The sequence below is a fragment of the Notothenia rossii genome (assembly GCF_949606895.1).
Source record: "Notothenia rossii genome assembly, chromosome: 6".
Taxonomy (NCBI): domain Eukaryota; kingdom Metazoa; phylum Chordata; class Actinopteri; order Perciformes; family Nototheniidae; genus Notothenia; species Notothenia rossii.
Window position 1 is genome coordinate 83918188 of NC_136909.1, and position 15487 is coordinate 83933674.

At 41.2% G+C, this 15487-nt stretch overlaps 1 protein-coding gene across 2 annotated transcripts in view; it reads right to left on the bottom strand.

Moving 5' to 3' along the window:
* The window catches only part of LOC307043211 (1-phosphatidylinositol 4,5-bisphosphate phosphodiesterase beta-1-like), a 43516-nt gene extending 28676 nt beyond the window's left edge, over window positions 1–14840 (bottom strand). The window contains exons 1-8 of one of the 2 annotated variants that reach the window (XM_079687526.1): window positions 13983–14840; window positions 11388–11465; window positions 10387–10455; window positions 9375–9515; window positions 8972–9051; window positions 8282–8335; window positions 3699–3774; window positions 1710–1810 (exon numbers count right to left, since the gene is read on the bottom strand). In XM_079687526.1, the coding sequence (XP_079543652.1) occupies window positions 1710–1810; window positions 3699–3774; window positions 8282–8335; window positions 8972–9051; window positions 9375–9515; window positions 10387–10455; window positions 11388–11465; window positions 13983–14081 (698 nt within the window). In that variant the 5' untranslated portion in view covers window positions 14082–14840. The remainder of the gene's footprint in view (window positions 1–1709; window positions 1811–3698; window positions 3775–8281; window positions 8336–8971; window positions 9052–9374; window positions 9516–10386; window positions 10456–11387; window positions 11466–13982) is intronic. The other variant, XM_079687527.1, reaches the window with a different exon arrangement.
* Window positions 14841–15487: the final 647 nt, after the last annotated feature.

Sequence of the window (15487 nt, forward strand, 5' to 3'; positions counted from 1 at the left end):
TCCTTTTTTTATCTGTTTTCTAGTTAACTAAATATCCTATGATTTAGACTGATAAAACACATGTTAAGATATTGGATGCTGAAAAACCTTTTTTTAATACTATTAGAATACAAATATGTGTTATACTGATTTATCTAGAAATGAATGTGCAGATTAATCTAATAAATCTAATTGTTGATTGCAGCCCTAATGAAGACGTTTTCTGTTTGAAACCGAGCAAAGTTGTTATATTTTGAATAATATTGAATAATCCCTTTGTGTTTTTTATTTGTTCAGACACAATATAAAAGCGAAGGATGAATAGTTAGTTCTCGGACCTTATGGGTATAGGTATTTGCCTATTTAAAAACATGTTATGGACTCAATAGTTGGATATATCCCAGTGAATGATAGTATTTGCTGAACATAGAGGAATAAGAGTTAATACTGTAGTTTACACTTCAAAGTTACAGAGGCATCCTCTCTTTAATCACTGTGTATGTGTACAAGTGGGACAGAAGATGAATCATTATTCATCATCCTTCGCATATCAAAGAAATTACCCTGAAGCAAATAACACACTTGAAAAGCATGAAAGCTTGTGTAACAGTAATAAGTATTTGAGCTGCTCAGAGGTCAGTGGATCTGTAAATCTAAAGAGGACATAGTCTGTTCATTCTGAGGCTCATAATGTGTAGGTAGTGTCTCTACATGTCTCCATGCTTTAATGTTTACAAGGCTCTTTATTGTTCTCATACTGCCTGTGCTGCAGCACCTCTTTTCACCCTCTGTCTGAAACCAGAGCTCAGTCTGCTCTGATTGGTTAGCTGGCCGGCTCTGTTGTGATTGGTCAACCGCTTAGAGATGTCCTGCCCCTTAGCCCATCACGTACAATGTGTTGGAGCGCTAGCCAATAGAAGCTTTTACATGTTACATATTGATGTCACTATAGCCGCTTTCACACCAAGTACTGGCACTTAGTGCCCAGCACTTACTTCCCCCATGGAACTAAGAGCCGATCACGTTCACACCGGAATAAGTTCCCTGAGGGAAGATTACGCAAATGAAGCCGCTGACGTCACTTCTTCTTCTTCTGCTTTGGGTTTACTGGCTGGCCGCAAACAACTTCACGGCGTATACTGCCACCCAAAGTCCCCGGCCGGAAGTCCCCGGAGTTGGGGACTGGCTTCCCAGCAGCTTCTACTGAAGCCTTCCGAGTAAATCGCCAGAACACCGACACCTCCTCACCTCCACCACTCCCATGTTTTCTTTTGTGTTGCCATAAGTTAGTCTCTCTCTGTTGGTGCGCAGGGCTAATGCTAATAATGCTAATGCCAGCAAATACAATGGCGGCTTCAAAAAACTTTTCAGAGTTTTACGGGGCGTGGTTTGCAATTCGCCCAGCCAATCAGAAATTGGTACTTTTTCCTCCCCAGGATAGTCCCACCTCTCTAGCAGGAACTAAAAATGGGGGTAAAAGTTCTCTGAACTCATTTCTCTTTTTGGTGCGAATGCAAAATTCCAGGCACTAACGGAACTAAACGGGAAAAGTACGGGTAAAAGTACTCCGGTGTGAAAGCGCCTTATGTTACGATATAAACAAAGGAGTCCAATGGAGGGATTTAAGGGAAGGGGGGATTTTAGGCTTTGCAGACCATTAACATGCACAAAAACCTATTTAACGCACTACAGGAAAGGCATAATAGGGCCTCTTTGAGATATAAACGTACTGCAGTTTGAAGATGCTGCTGAGCTCAGGACGAGGACACAGGCTCTCCAAAAAGCTCCTGTAGATTTCCGGCGTGAAGTCCTCCAGTTTGATGCTGTCCCCCTGTCAGAAATATAGGACACGGACATTAACATCAGCACATTTTTTAATTAGCAAGAACTGGAGCTATCAGTGTGTCAGCTTCACTGTGTTTCATCCTCTCTCTCCCTTCTGTGAAAAACATGTTTTAAACCATGAAAATAATCAAACATTTCTCACCATCTTTGATTTATTCCTTCTCTTATAAAACTATGCTTTCACAGGAATATTAAATGTGAGATTCAGTGTGAAGTGAGTTTTTCCGCTTTTCACTGGTTGCTTTAAAACTCGATGACCCAGATATTTTATTCTCCACTCCATGCACTGTGAGTCATTCTGGACCCAAAGCATCAGACAAAGAACTCGACATATAGAATATAAAATGCAGAAAAAAGAAGGCTAGACTTGAAAGAGACAGAGCTTGAGGTAAAATATATTTGTTCTCTTCCTCTCAGAGAGAAGTACCTGAGTGCCAGCCATGATGAGAGCTGTTTGAAGACCACACATGTGTCAAACTCAAGGCCCGGGGGCCAAATCAGGCCCTTGGTGGATTTAATTTCGGCCCACAGGATAATTTCTAATTACTATTAGATCTGGCCCGCCGCTATATTGCACGCACACCTTCACTCCACCCTGAGGGTCTCCTCAGCTCAGAGCCTGAGCCCAAACATTGATGACCTTGCACCCAAGATGAGATGCCAAGTATCTGAGCTAGCATCACAGAGCAGCACACTGAGTTTAATGGATGTTTCCTTCTGCACTTTCTCTCTCACGACAACAGGGCATGTTTGGTTTCTCTTTGAGGGAAATAGTTTTGTTGAAGCTGTTGTTGGCCTGTGGGAAAATGTAATCATAAGAAATGACTCTGGAGAAGCTGCAGATAGAGCCATAAGAAATGAATGAACTGATTATTTAATGTTTAATGTTGTTTTTATAGGCAATTATTTAAGCTTTGTTAGTTCCAGGTTTAATATGTGCCATAAGTTCATTTCAATAAGTTCTGCAATAAACATTGAACCAGTCCGGCTCCCCACTAGTACCGTTTTTTTTATTTTGGCCCACTGTGTATTTGAGTTTGACCCCCCTGATCTAGACGGTAGGAAAGGAGCTTCAACACTTTGTTTATCATCTCCTTTACCGTAGGATACACTGGACCATCCCTTACGAATGGAAAGGAGCTAATGCTGTCTCACAATTCTTTGTTGCGCAACATTCAAAGTGACCATTTACAGAAACAACCGATCCTGAAAAACGCAGATCATGTGAGTTACGGTGCTAATTTAACATTTGACATGTTTTGCCATTTTTTGCTATAGTGCTATTTTTATTTTTATGTTCAACAATGTGTCAAACCAAAAGGACAACTATGAGCGTTACACTCATTTCTGCACAATTATCTAATACAGTTTCACAATGTTTACTGAGTTGTCAGGTGTTTCTTAAGATGTTCCTTTTAATTCAACACGTTAGGATGGTGATATAAGTAGAGGAGTAGGCCTGACAAGTTATTCATACAGTATATTGAATATGAAGTAAAACATATTCAGATATTCTCATACAATCAAACTAATCCTGATTCATGTTTATGTTAATACTTGCGGAGGGGGGGGGGTGAGGAACTATTTCCTTTCACTTTCCTTTTATTAATCTGAATTCAAACCATGGTAATGAAGTCATACGATTTTAAAAACTTGATGAAACAACCTGGGGTGAAGTATCTACATCTACATAATATAGTTCCCAAAAGCAGATCCATCCTGTCCTGATGGAATCTCCTTCACATCCTTTCCTTAACCCCATGATGTTTTTCACATAGGTAAGGGAGAAGTGGTAAGGAAAAGACATAGGGACTTATGTGTATCCACAGTCTTCTGCTTAAAATAACATTAAAGAAACGTATTGAAGTGTTTACCCGTCCGTAGGGCAGCTTGCAGTTCTCCAGGGAGTTCTCTACTCTCTTTCTGTCTGAAGAAAACAGGCGCACAATGCTGCAAAACACAATGACAACAGCACATTATCACCTCAGCCTTAAACACAACCTACGTTTTTACTTCTTAAAATATCTCTGTGTTACAACCCTCCTGTCACTCCGCTAACTTTCTTTACTGTGCCTAAAAACGTTGCTCTTTTAAAATGTGACTTAAAAGAGGACGTATCAGGCAAATGTTCAGGTGTATATCTGTATGTAGTGTCTCTACTTTAAAGAGTCCTCTCCTGCTGATGTGTCTCTACTTTAAAGAGTCCTCTCCTGTTGATGTCCAGGTGTATATCAGTATTTAGTGTCTCTACTTTAAAGAGTCCTCTCCTGTTGATATCCAGGTGTATATCAGTATGTAGTGTCTCTACTTTAAAGAGTCCTCTCCTGCTGATGTTCAGGTGTATATCAGTATGTAGTGTCTCTACTTTAAAGAGTCCTCTCCTGTTGATATCCAGGTGTATATCAGTATGTAGTGTCTCTACTTTAAAGAGTCCTCTCCTGTTGATGTCCAGGTGTATATCAGTATGTAGTGTCTCTACTTTAAAGAGTCCTCTCCTGCTGATGTTCAGGTGTATATCAGTATGTAGTGTCTCTACTTTAAAGATTCCTCTCCTGCTGATGTTTAGGTGTATATCAGTATGTAGTGTCTCTACTTTAAAGAGTCCTCTCCTGTTGATATCCAGGTGTATATCAGTATGTAGTGTCTCTACTTTAAAGAGTCCTCTCCTGCTGATGTTCAGGTGTATATCAGTATGTAGTGTCTCTAATTTAAAGAGTCCTCTCCTGCTGATGTTCAGGTGTATATCAGTATGTAGTGTCTCTACTTTAAAGAGTCCTCTCCTGCTGATGTTCAGGTGTATATCAGTATGTAGTGTCTCTACTTTAAAGAGTCCTCTCCTGCTGATGTTCAGGTGTATATCAGTATGTAGTGTCTCTACTTTAAAGAGTCCTCTCCTGCTGATGTTCAGGTGTATATCAGTATGTAGTGTCTCTACTTTAAAGAGTCCTCTCCTGCTGATGTTCAGGTGTATATCAGTATGTAGTGTCTCTACTTTAAAGAGTCCTCTCCTGCTGATGTTCAGGTGTATATCAGTATGTAGTGTCTCTACTTTAAAGAGTCCTCTCCTGCTGATGTTCAGGTGTATATCAGTATGTAGTGTCTCTACTTTAAAGAGTCCTCTCCTGCTGATGTTCAGGTGTATATCAGTGTGTAGTTTCTCTACTTTAAAGAGTCCTCTCCTGCTGATGTTCAGGTGTATATCAGTATGTAGTGTCTCTACTTTAAAGAGTCCTCTCCTGCTGATGTTCAGGTGTATATCAGTATGTAGTGTCTCTACTTTAAAGAGTCCTCTCCTGCTGATGTTCAGGTGTATATCAGTATGTAGTGTCTCTACTTTAAAGAGTCCTCTCCTGCTGATGTTCAGGTGTATATCAGTATGTAGTGTCTCTACTTTAAAGAGTCCTCTCCTGCTGATGTTCAGATGTATATCAGTATGTAGTGTCTCTACTGTAAAGAGTCCTCTCCTGCTGATGTTCAGGTGTATATCAGTATGTAGTGTCTCTACTTTAAAGAGTCCTCTCCTGCTGATGTTCAGGTGTATATCAGTATGTAGTGTCTCTACTTTAAAGAGTCCTCTCCATCTGATGTTCAGGTGTATATCAGTATGTAGTGTCTCTACTTTAAAGATTCCTCTCCTGCTGATGTTTAGGTGTATATCAGTATGTAGTGTCTCTACTTTAAAGAGTCCTCTCCTGCTGATGTTCAGGTGTATATCAGTATGTAGTGTCTCTACTTTAAAGAGTCCTCTCCTGCTGATGTTCAGGTTCATATCAGTATGTAGTGTCTCTACTTTAAAGAGTCCTCTCCTGCTGATGTTCAGGTGTATATCAGTATGTAGTGTCTCTACTTTAAAGAGTCCTCTCCTGCTGATGTTCAGGTGTATATCAGTATGTAGTGTCTCTACTTTAAAGAGTCCTCTCCTGCTGATGTTCAGGTGTATATCAGTATGTAGTGTCTCTACTTTAAAGAGTCCTCTCCTGCTGATGTTCAGGTGTATATCAGTGTGTAGTTTCTCTACTTTAAAGAGTCCTCTCCTGCTGATGTTCAGGTGTATATCAGTATGTAGTGTCTCTACTTTAAAGAGTCCTCTCCTGCTGATGTTCAGGTGTATATCAGTATGTAGTGTCTCTACTGTAAAGAGTCCTCTCCTGCTGATGTTCAGGTGTATATCAGTATGTAGTGTCTCTACTTTAAAGAGTCCTCTCCTGCTGATGTTCAGGTGTATATCAGTATGTAGTGTCTCTACTTTAAAGAGTCCTCTCCTGCTGATGTTCAGGTGTATATCAGTATGTAGTGTCTCTACTTTAAAGATTCCTCTCCTGCTGATGTTTAGGTGTATATCAGTATGTAGTGTCTCTACTTTAAAGAGTCCTCTCCTGCTGATGTTCAGGTGTATATCAGTATGTAGTGTCTCTACTTTAAAGAGTCCTCTCCTGCTGATGTTCAGGTTCATATCAGTATGTAGTGTCTCTACTTTAAAGAGTCCTCTCCTGCTGATGTTCAGGTGTATATCAGTATGTAGTGTCTCTACTTTAAAGAGTCCTCTCCTGCTGATGTTCAGGTGTATATCAGTATGTAGTGTCTCTACTTTAAAGAGTCCTCTCCTGCTGATGTTCAGGTGTATATCAGTATGTAGTGTCTCTACTTTAAAGAGTCCTCTCCTGCTGATGTTCAGGTGTATATCAGTGTGTAGTTTCTCTACTTTAAAGAGTCCTCTCCTGCTGATGTTCAGGTGTATATCAGTATGTAGTGTCTCTACTTTAAAGAGTCCTCTCCTGCTGATGTTCAGGTGTATATCAGTATGTAGTGTCTCTACTTTAAAGAGTCCTCTCCTGCTGATGTTCAGGTGTATATCAGTATGTAGTGTCTCTACTTTAAAGAGTCCTCTCCTGCTGATGTTCAGGTGTATATAAGTATGTAGTGTCTCTACTTTAAAGAGTCCTCTCCTGCTGATGTTCAGGTGTATATCAGTATGTAGTGTCTCTACTTTAAAGAGTCCTCTCTTGCTGATGTTCAGGTGTATATCAGTATGTAGTGTCTCTACTTTAAAGAGTCCTCTCCTGCTGATGTTCAGGTGTATATCAGTATATAGTGTCTCTACTTTAAAGAGTCCTCTCCTGCTGATGTTCAGGTGTATATCAGTGTGTAGTTTCTCTACTTTAAAGAGTCCTCTCCTGCTGATGTTCAGGTGTATATCAGTATGTAGTGTCTCTACTTTAAAGAGTCCTCTCCTGCTGATGTTCAGGTGTATATCAGTATGAAGTGTCTCTACTTTAAAGAGTTCTCTCCTGCTGATGTTCAGGTGTATATCAGTATGTAGTGTCTCTACTTTAAAGAGTCCTCTCCTGCTAATGTTCAGGTGTATATCAGTATGTAGTGTCTCTACTTTAAAGAGTCCTCTCCTGCTGATGTTCAGGTGTATATCAGTATGTAGTGTCTCTACTTTAAAGAGTCCTCTCCTGCTGATGTTCAGGTGTATATCAGTATGTAGTGTCTCTACTTTAAAGAGTCCTCTCCTGCTGATGTTCAGGTGTATATCAGTATGTAGTGTCTCTACTTTAAAGAGTCCTCTCCTGCTGATGTTCAGGTGTATATCAGTATGTAGTGTCTCTACTGGGACATGTCTTCATGCTTTAATGTTCAAAAAGCTCTTTATTGTTCTCATACTCTCTGTGCTGCAGCACCTCTTTTCACCCTCTGTCTGAAACCAGAGCCCAGTTTGCTCTGATTGGTTAGCTGGCCGGCTCTGTTGTGATTGGTCAACCGCTTAGAGATGTCCCGCTCCTTAGCCTATCACGTACAATGTGTTGGAGCGCTAGCCAATCGAAGTGCAGGTGTTAAATAGTGATGTCAGTACTGTATGTCCTGGCAGAAAACAAAGGAGTCCAATGGAGGCGTTTCAGGAACTTTGGGATTTTAGCCTTTGCAGACTATTTACATGAACAACAACCTAGAAATGGAAAACACTGAAAAGCATAATAGAGCCTCTTTTACAAATTCCTGTTGGCAATATGAGCGTCCTCGCATTCTCAAAACCCCCCCAACGATCTCCTTTAACTTCCATCTTGTCTTTCTCATACCTCTCCTTCATCGTCTGCCAGTATTTATCACCTGACCTTAATTCATGCCTTGCTTCTAAAGTACAGCTATCCTTCCTCACTTGTATTATCCGTCTCATGCTCCGGCAGTGGTTGATTACCAGGTCAGAGCTGAATTAAGCACCTTCATGAAACCTGTCCCTGTTTTTTGCTTTCCCAAGTGCACATGGAATTAAGTTTATTTTTGGAAGCAAGGGACATGAAAGAGCAAAGTTTCGTTTTGTGCGCGCCTCGAAGGATTTCGCCAGGCTATTTTCTCACTTCCTCTGCAGCGCCTACTGTCACATGTGCCTCGGAGTTAACACACAACCATTGATTAAAGATCAGGAAGCTAACAATAAGGATAATCAGGGACTCACTTCTTCACGGGAATCCTCCCCTCTGCGTTCGGCTGGAGAGTCAACCTGACGAACCTGAAACAAAAGAGAGTAAAGGAGTCTTTCAACTGGGGATACACTGTGAGTAAATGTATGTGTGTGTGTGTGTGTGTGTGTGTGTGTGTGTGTGTGTGTGTGTGTGTGTGTGTGTGTGTGTGTGTGTGTGCCTCCCAAAACAAGTCCTTTAGTCCCAACTTGTTAAAGGGAAACGGGCCCCTGGAGGCCAAAAGAAGAGGTACAAAGATAACATAAAAACAAACCTAAAGAAGTTACACATGGACCTAAAAGCTTGGGAAGACATGGCAGCAGACAGGGCGACCTGGAGAAACCTTGTCCGTGAGGGTGCTGCACTATACATTGATGACCTCTGCCATGCTGCACAAGACAAGCGCAGTCTCAGGAAGGAGAGAGCAACCACCAAACAGGTCCAACCCGAACCCTCCACCACTACACTCCCCTGTCCACGCTGCACAAGAATAATCGGGTCCAGAATCGGCCTCTATGCCCACCTGAAGACCCACAAGGACCAAGAAGGAGGACAGTCATACTCGACTACGAGTGACCGCCGATGATGATGATGGTGAGTGTGTGTGTGTGTGTATGTGTGTGTGTGTGTGTGTGTGTGTGTGTGTGAGTGTGTGTGTGTGTGTGTGCGTGCGTGCATTTACTCACGCTTTCAACAGACTGTGGTCCCTGTTGAGATTGTGGCTCAGCAGATTGGAAGACAGAGAAAACAGTTCCTCACACCACACCTGCCGAAAGAAACGCAATTCATCATCATCATCATCGTTATCATCATTATTATCATCATCATCATCATCATCATCATCATCATCATCATCATCATCATCATCATCATCATCATCATCATCATCATCATCATCATCTTCCTCATCATCATCCTCTTCCTCCTCATCATCCTCCTCATCCTCATCATCCTCCTCATCATCATCATCCTCCTCATCATCCTCCTCATCCTTCTCCTCCTCATCATCTTCATCATCATCATCTTCATCATTATCATCATCATCATCATCTTAATCATCCTTATCATCCTCCTCCTCTTCATCATCACCTTTGCCTCGTCCTCCTGTGAGGCGATGAAGTTCAGCTGGTTGACGTTCACCAGGTCCGAGGCTGTAACCACGGTGACCATGCGGTTCTCCAGTCGGCCAACCAGATTGCCGATATCCAGCAGCTCCCGCAGCTTGGCCTCCTATTGGACGACACAGAAAAAACGATTTCAGACACCATTTCTTTTAATTATTTTTAATTATTTTATGTATTATAGTTGTAACTTTATTTTATTTTGTCGTATTTAGATAGATAGATAGATTAATACTTTATTGATCCAAATTTGGGAAATGTTTGCGTTGCAGCAGCATAAAAAACAAGGGAATGTACAAAAGAGAAACTAAGACACTAGAAATAAACAGTCCATATAATATAAGTAGAAATAAAATAGCATTAAAAAGTAAAAAAATATACATGGAGAAATACAAATGTTACTTATGTAATGTCACAACCATTAACCATGATCCTAAAGTATTTGATATTTGATAATTGATATTTGTTTAAAGTTCAAAACAAGTTGCTATTAAGATTCAGCTTTTTAAAGTAACTTGAAATTAAATTAACTTGAAAATGAAATGACTTGTATTATCAGTACGTGACATCAACAGTGCTTTAGTCACAGAAGAAGGTGTTACTCTTAAAGTGGGTCAGAAAAATATTATTTTATATTTAAAGTATATTTAAAAACTCAAAACAAAACCGCCTAGCATTGCTGTTTGTAACCACAAAGGAGGGAGATGACCAGCTAAGAAATCAGTAAATTAAAGGTAAAAAATACTATGTTTCAAACTGCAGTATATTAGTAACTAAGAAAGGAAATATTAACATGTTGTAATGCTTTATAGAGGTAGGACAAAAGAACATAATGACAGGACACCAAAGCTTTGAATGCAACATGATAGTATAAAAAGTAAAGAGTAAAAGTCTAAAACGAAAGAAAAGCTACATGTACTATATATTGTACTACAGAACAATACAAGTGAAAAGTACTTCATTAAAGCATCCGATGTTACCTTTGGTGTTTTGGTGCTCCTCCCTGTTCTGACATCCTTAACAAAGGTTAGGTCCAACAGCTCCGTCTCCTGAAGAACACACACACACACACACACACACACACACACACACACACACACACACACACACACACACACACACACACACACACACACACACACACACACACACACACACACACACACACACACACACACCATCAGCTGGAGCTAAATGCTATATCCTGTTTCCCGCGAAGGACTTAGGCCCACCTGGACAGAAGGTGTCTGTGTGTGTGTGTGTGCGTGTGTGTGTGCGTGTGTGTGTGTGTGTGTGTGTGTGTGTGTGTGTGTGTGTGTGTGTGTGTGTGTGTGTGTGTGTGTGCGTGCGTGTGTGTGTGTGTGTGTGTGTGTGTGTGTGTGTGTGTGTGTGTGTGTGTGTGTGTGTGTGTGTGTGTGTGTGTGTGTGTGTGTGTGTGTGTAAACCAATCCTCACGTGCTGTCAATGTGCTTCTGCTATTTGCAACACCCTCCCCCCCCACACTCCCCCACTCCACAACAGTCAGAGTTAGCATTAGCTTAACCCTCTGCACAAAGCAACAGTAGCAGCCATGGTTTTTTCCATTGCTATTAGCTGCTATTTCTTTGCTTAGCTTTTATCTCAGTTTCAGCAATTTGTGCAAACAACCGGCACTCTAAAGGTGTCAATCAATTTCAGGAAAAAAGAGTGGATTGGAAGTAAGAGGTATATTTTAACTAACGTGTAATTAGTCTTTGACTCAGAGCAAAGTGCATGCATTGACCGCTCAGACATGGAGTCAAATTTGGACTCAATCAATGAACTAAAAGTGCTCCTAATCATCCTGCTTGTTCACATTCTCGGCCTACTTTTAAAGGCTATTCAAGACAGTGCACGAGTGTGTGTGTGTGTGCGTGTGTGTGTGTGTGTGTGTGTGTGTGTGTGTGTGTGTGCGTGTGTGTGTGTGTGTGTGTGTGTGTGTGTGTGTGTGTGTGTGTTCAACCTTATTTTGGTCTGTCCAGTAGAGATAAAATCCATGAGGATCCACGTGAAGCGTCACTGGATTCACAGTGGACAGATCCTGTAGAGAAAGAATGAAAAACCATTGATAAAAAACAATAAATACAAAAAAATCCGACAAATATATCAAAGGCACCCATTAGTGGGCATAGAAAATACCAAATGATGCTCTAATTCCTATTTCAGCACTGGTGATTTTATCATTTTGGAAGGAAATGTGAAATTACCATTATGCAACATCACACCCGTCAGTGATGACTCACCGCAGGTTCATCCCTAAAATGTGCTTATTAAACCGGGAACACTGAGTGATTTCCGGGACACCAATTCTAACTGACTAAGTTGAGTTGTCATGACATCCAATAATTGTCCCTGTTGCCGTAGTAACACACCATGACAGTTTGTGATCAGCTCCAAGTGCACTTAGCCCGTCCAGTTGATATGAAGGAGCAGATAATATGGATAATTAGTGCAGTGATAAAAACTCTTTATTCAATATCAGTTACTTTGTAGACGACATACTATTACACACACATGACTAAATGTGGTTTAAAGTGTTTTATTCCTAAAAATATTGTTTTAAGAATATTGCTAAAGCAGCCATAGCAGGAGATGCATTAAATAGCTGCAAAAAAAATACAAAAAACGTATAAACTAATAAATGATGAATCGTGAAGATACATTTCTCTTGCAAACGGTGAGAAAATGTTCCTTACAATTCTCAAATATTGAAATAACTGAATGTCCTTGGGTTCAGACGGACAAAACAAGACGTTTTTTTAATCATTATCGTTTATAGATCGAATTGGACTTTAAAAAAACTGGGAAGAATGTTTTTTCAGGGTTTTCTGACTTTGTATTTAAACCAGTTAATCAATTAATCTAGAACATATTTCTAAGACTTATCAAGGCGTGTGGTGCAGTGGATTGTGCGTTGGTGTTCGGATCAGGGGGTCACAGGTTCAAACCCCACTGCAGTCAGCATGTCGTTGTGTCCCTGAGACACTTCACCCCAAATTGCTCCTGTGGGGGTTGCCCACAGTTTGTTAGTCGCTTTTGATAAAAGAGTCTAACAAGTGACATGTCATGAAATGTATCAATAATGAAAACACTCATTAGTTGTAACCCTATAAATAATATATTTAAGCTTGCAAACAAATCACATTCTGGGTAAACTAATTAACACAACTTCAGCTATATCTCTCCAAGACTCTCGGAGCTATAATCTTTGGATCTCCACACCTTTATTTTCTCTAAGACTCTATTCCCTATTTTGGCACTGAATATTTAAAGGTTTTAATTTGTTTGTGTTGTTGAAACAAATAAACAATGCTGCCATATTTCGAGAGGGGAAACTGTTTTAGCTTTCTATCTTACCCCAGGTGACATGAGGTTTCTACTGAAGGATATTGAGCTTTCTAAATTATCTTTTGGATTATCCCTGAATTAGAAATAGATGTACAGACTGTAGAAAGCACCAACGATTGAACATTTGGTGATCGGCTTTTTGCAGCGTGTCTTTTGGGGAAACAGCCGGCTGAGATGTTTGTGTAGAAATCAGAGCTCGAGACGTTGTGTGTGTGTTTCTTTGCTTTCCTCATAAATACTGCAGCCTGCGTTCAAAAGAATAAAAACTACAAAAAAAACTCAGAAGATCGTTAACTACATCCCTGGTTATCACCCGTTGGCATGGCAACCAATTCTATATTTCATAAAAACACAGCTCTACACACACACACACACACACACACACACACACACACACACACACACACACACACACACACACACACACACACACACACACACACACACACACACACACACACACACACACACACACACACACACACACACACACACACACACACACACACACACACACACACACACAATCTGTTTAGGTGGCAGTAGCCATGCCAGTTACCATGGTAACCGGACAGCACGTTTCTCATTGTCAGAGCTCTCTTGTACTTCAGCATACCAACACGCAACACAAACACACACACACCGACAATTGTGTTTTTGACAATGCACGTGAAATCAATTGAGAGGTTCTGCATGTGTGTGCGTTATACATATTGAAATACACACACACATACTCACAAACACACACACACTTTAAGTGCACACTAATTGATTCCATGCCAACAGGTGGCAATAAAGAAATGGACCAAGATAGCGCTTCTCTCTCTCTCTCTCTCTCTCGCGCACGCACGCGCACACACACACGCACACACACACACACACACACACACACACACACACACACACACACACACACGCACACACCATTCTTGCTGGTGTTAAATCCACAGGTACTTACTGCCAAAGCTCAATCAACAACGTATAGTAAACACATCTGACAACACCTCCTCTTCCTACCTTTTCCTCTCATCACACTAACATCCACTGGGTATCATTCAAGTGGGAATCATAACCAGAATACTCCCAAATATATGCAGCATTAAAAAGATGAAATAATAACCTCAAGAAATGTAAATTATGAAGCAGAACACGATGAAGATATTGTGCTTTTTTTGTTGTTGCATTAAGTACTTCAGTAAATTGTCCTTACCTCGTCCCATTTTATGAAGTTGCTCCCGTTCCTCAGCGTGGCGGAGACGGAGGGAGGCTGGAGTTTCAGAGCATGGACCCCCGGCTGAGCACTCGCCATGGCTTCACACACACCAACACACACACTCTCTCACACACACAGAGACTGGAAGCTGCTCACACTATTGGATGCTGCATCTCTGTCACGTCTGAGTCCAAACTCCTCAGAAGCTGCAGCAGCATCCTCTCTAGATTGTGTCCTGTCTCTTCACTCTTTTCTTTAAATCTCAGTCCTTCCTCTCTGATCTGTCTCCCTCCTCTCTCCTCTCCTTTCTTATCCCTCCCTCCCTCCTTTTGTCTCCCCCTCTCTCCTCTGTTGGTGCTGCATCTCACAGAGAGACAGACTGAAACAGATGCCTTCGTGGGAGACAGGATACGTGTGTGTGTGTGTGTGTGTGTGTGTGTGTGTGTGTGTGTGTGTGTGTGTGTGTGTGTGCGCTGCCTCCACAAATTGACTCATCGGCGACATGCGCACAATCACAGCTTCCCACAGATGGGGGAGGGATAGGAGAGGAAGAGCAGGGAGAAGAAAAGAAGAGTGTGGGGGAAGACTCTCAATTTTCTCATGATTTAATTTAGGGATTTAATGTTTCAATGATAAATAATTCAAATTAAAAACACTTAAGCACAACGTAGGTAATGTCTGAAGCATCCTCTGAGCTTATGCCAAGAGCTATGATTGACAGAAAACAATGCTTGTGTCACTTTGAAAAACCAGTCATCCAAATAATAACATGTTCTAGTTTTGAAACCTGTTGGACACATGACTAATCCTGTCACATTTCTGAAGGGAACATTCAAAAACAAGACATGTTTAAGCTTCACAGAATATGTTATCCCACGTAAAACGATGTTTCTTCTGAGTAGAGACGAACATTGCGTTTTCTAAATTAACTTTTGGATTATTCATAACTAAAAGACAGATGGGCAGACTTTAAAAAGCACACAGACCACAAAGTGCACTTTTAAAAAGGAAGATAAAGAACAAATTAAGAGGAAGGCATCGAGAAAATGAAAAAGAGGGAATGGAAGAGGAGAGCTGGAGGGAGAAATGGGGGGGGGGTGCAAACACACATTAGGGTCAAATGAGGCCACTTTTGTGCGTTATGACACTACACATATTTTTAATTTCCTGACCGTCTGCAGCTCCTCTCTCCTGCTTGCAGACTCTCTGGTTCAGATTTAGGAAGCTGGCTGCAGGGATTTATTCTCGGCCAGATTTACCGCTTATTATTTGGCACTGATTTGATGCGATAAAGCGCGGCCTGCAGTCGGCGTTGGTGTGAGGTCGGAGCGCTGCAGGGCGCGAGATGCTTCCACTCCAAACTGGGAGAAAACAGGGTTTTCAATCTGTGCAGGGGAGTGGGAGGACGAACTGATACGGTGGAATCTGCAGTCAATAGCATCTGTAACACAGGAGTAGATCTGTACCACGACAGATGCACTCTTTGGTTTAGGAAATTCACA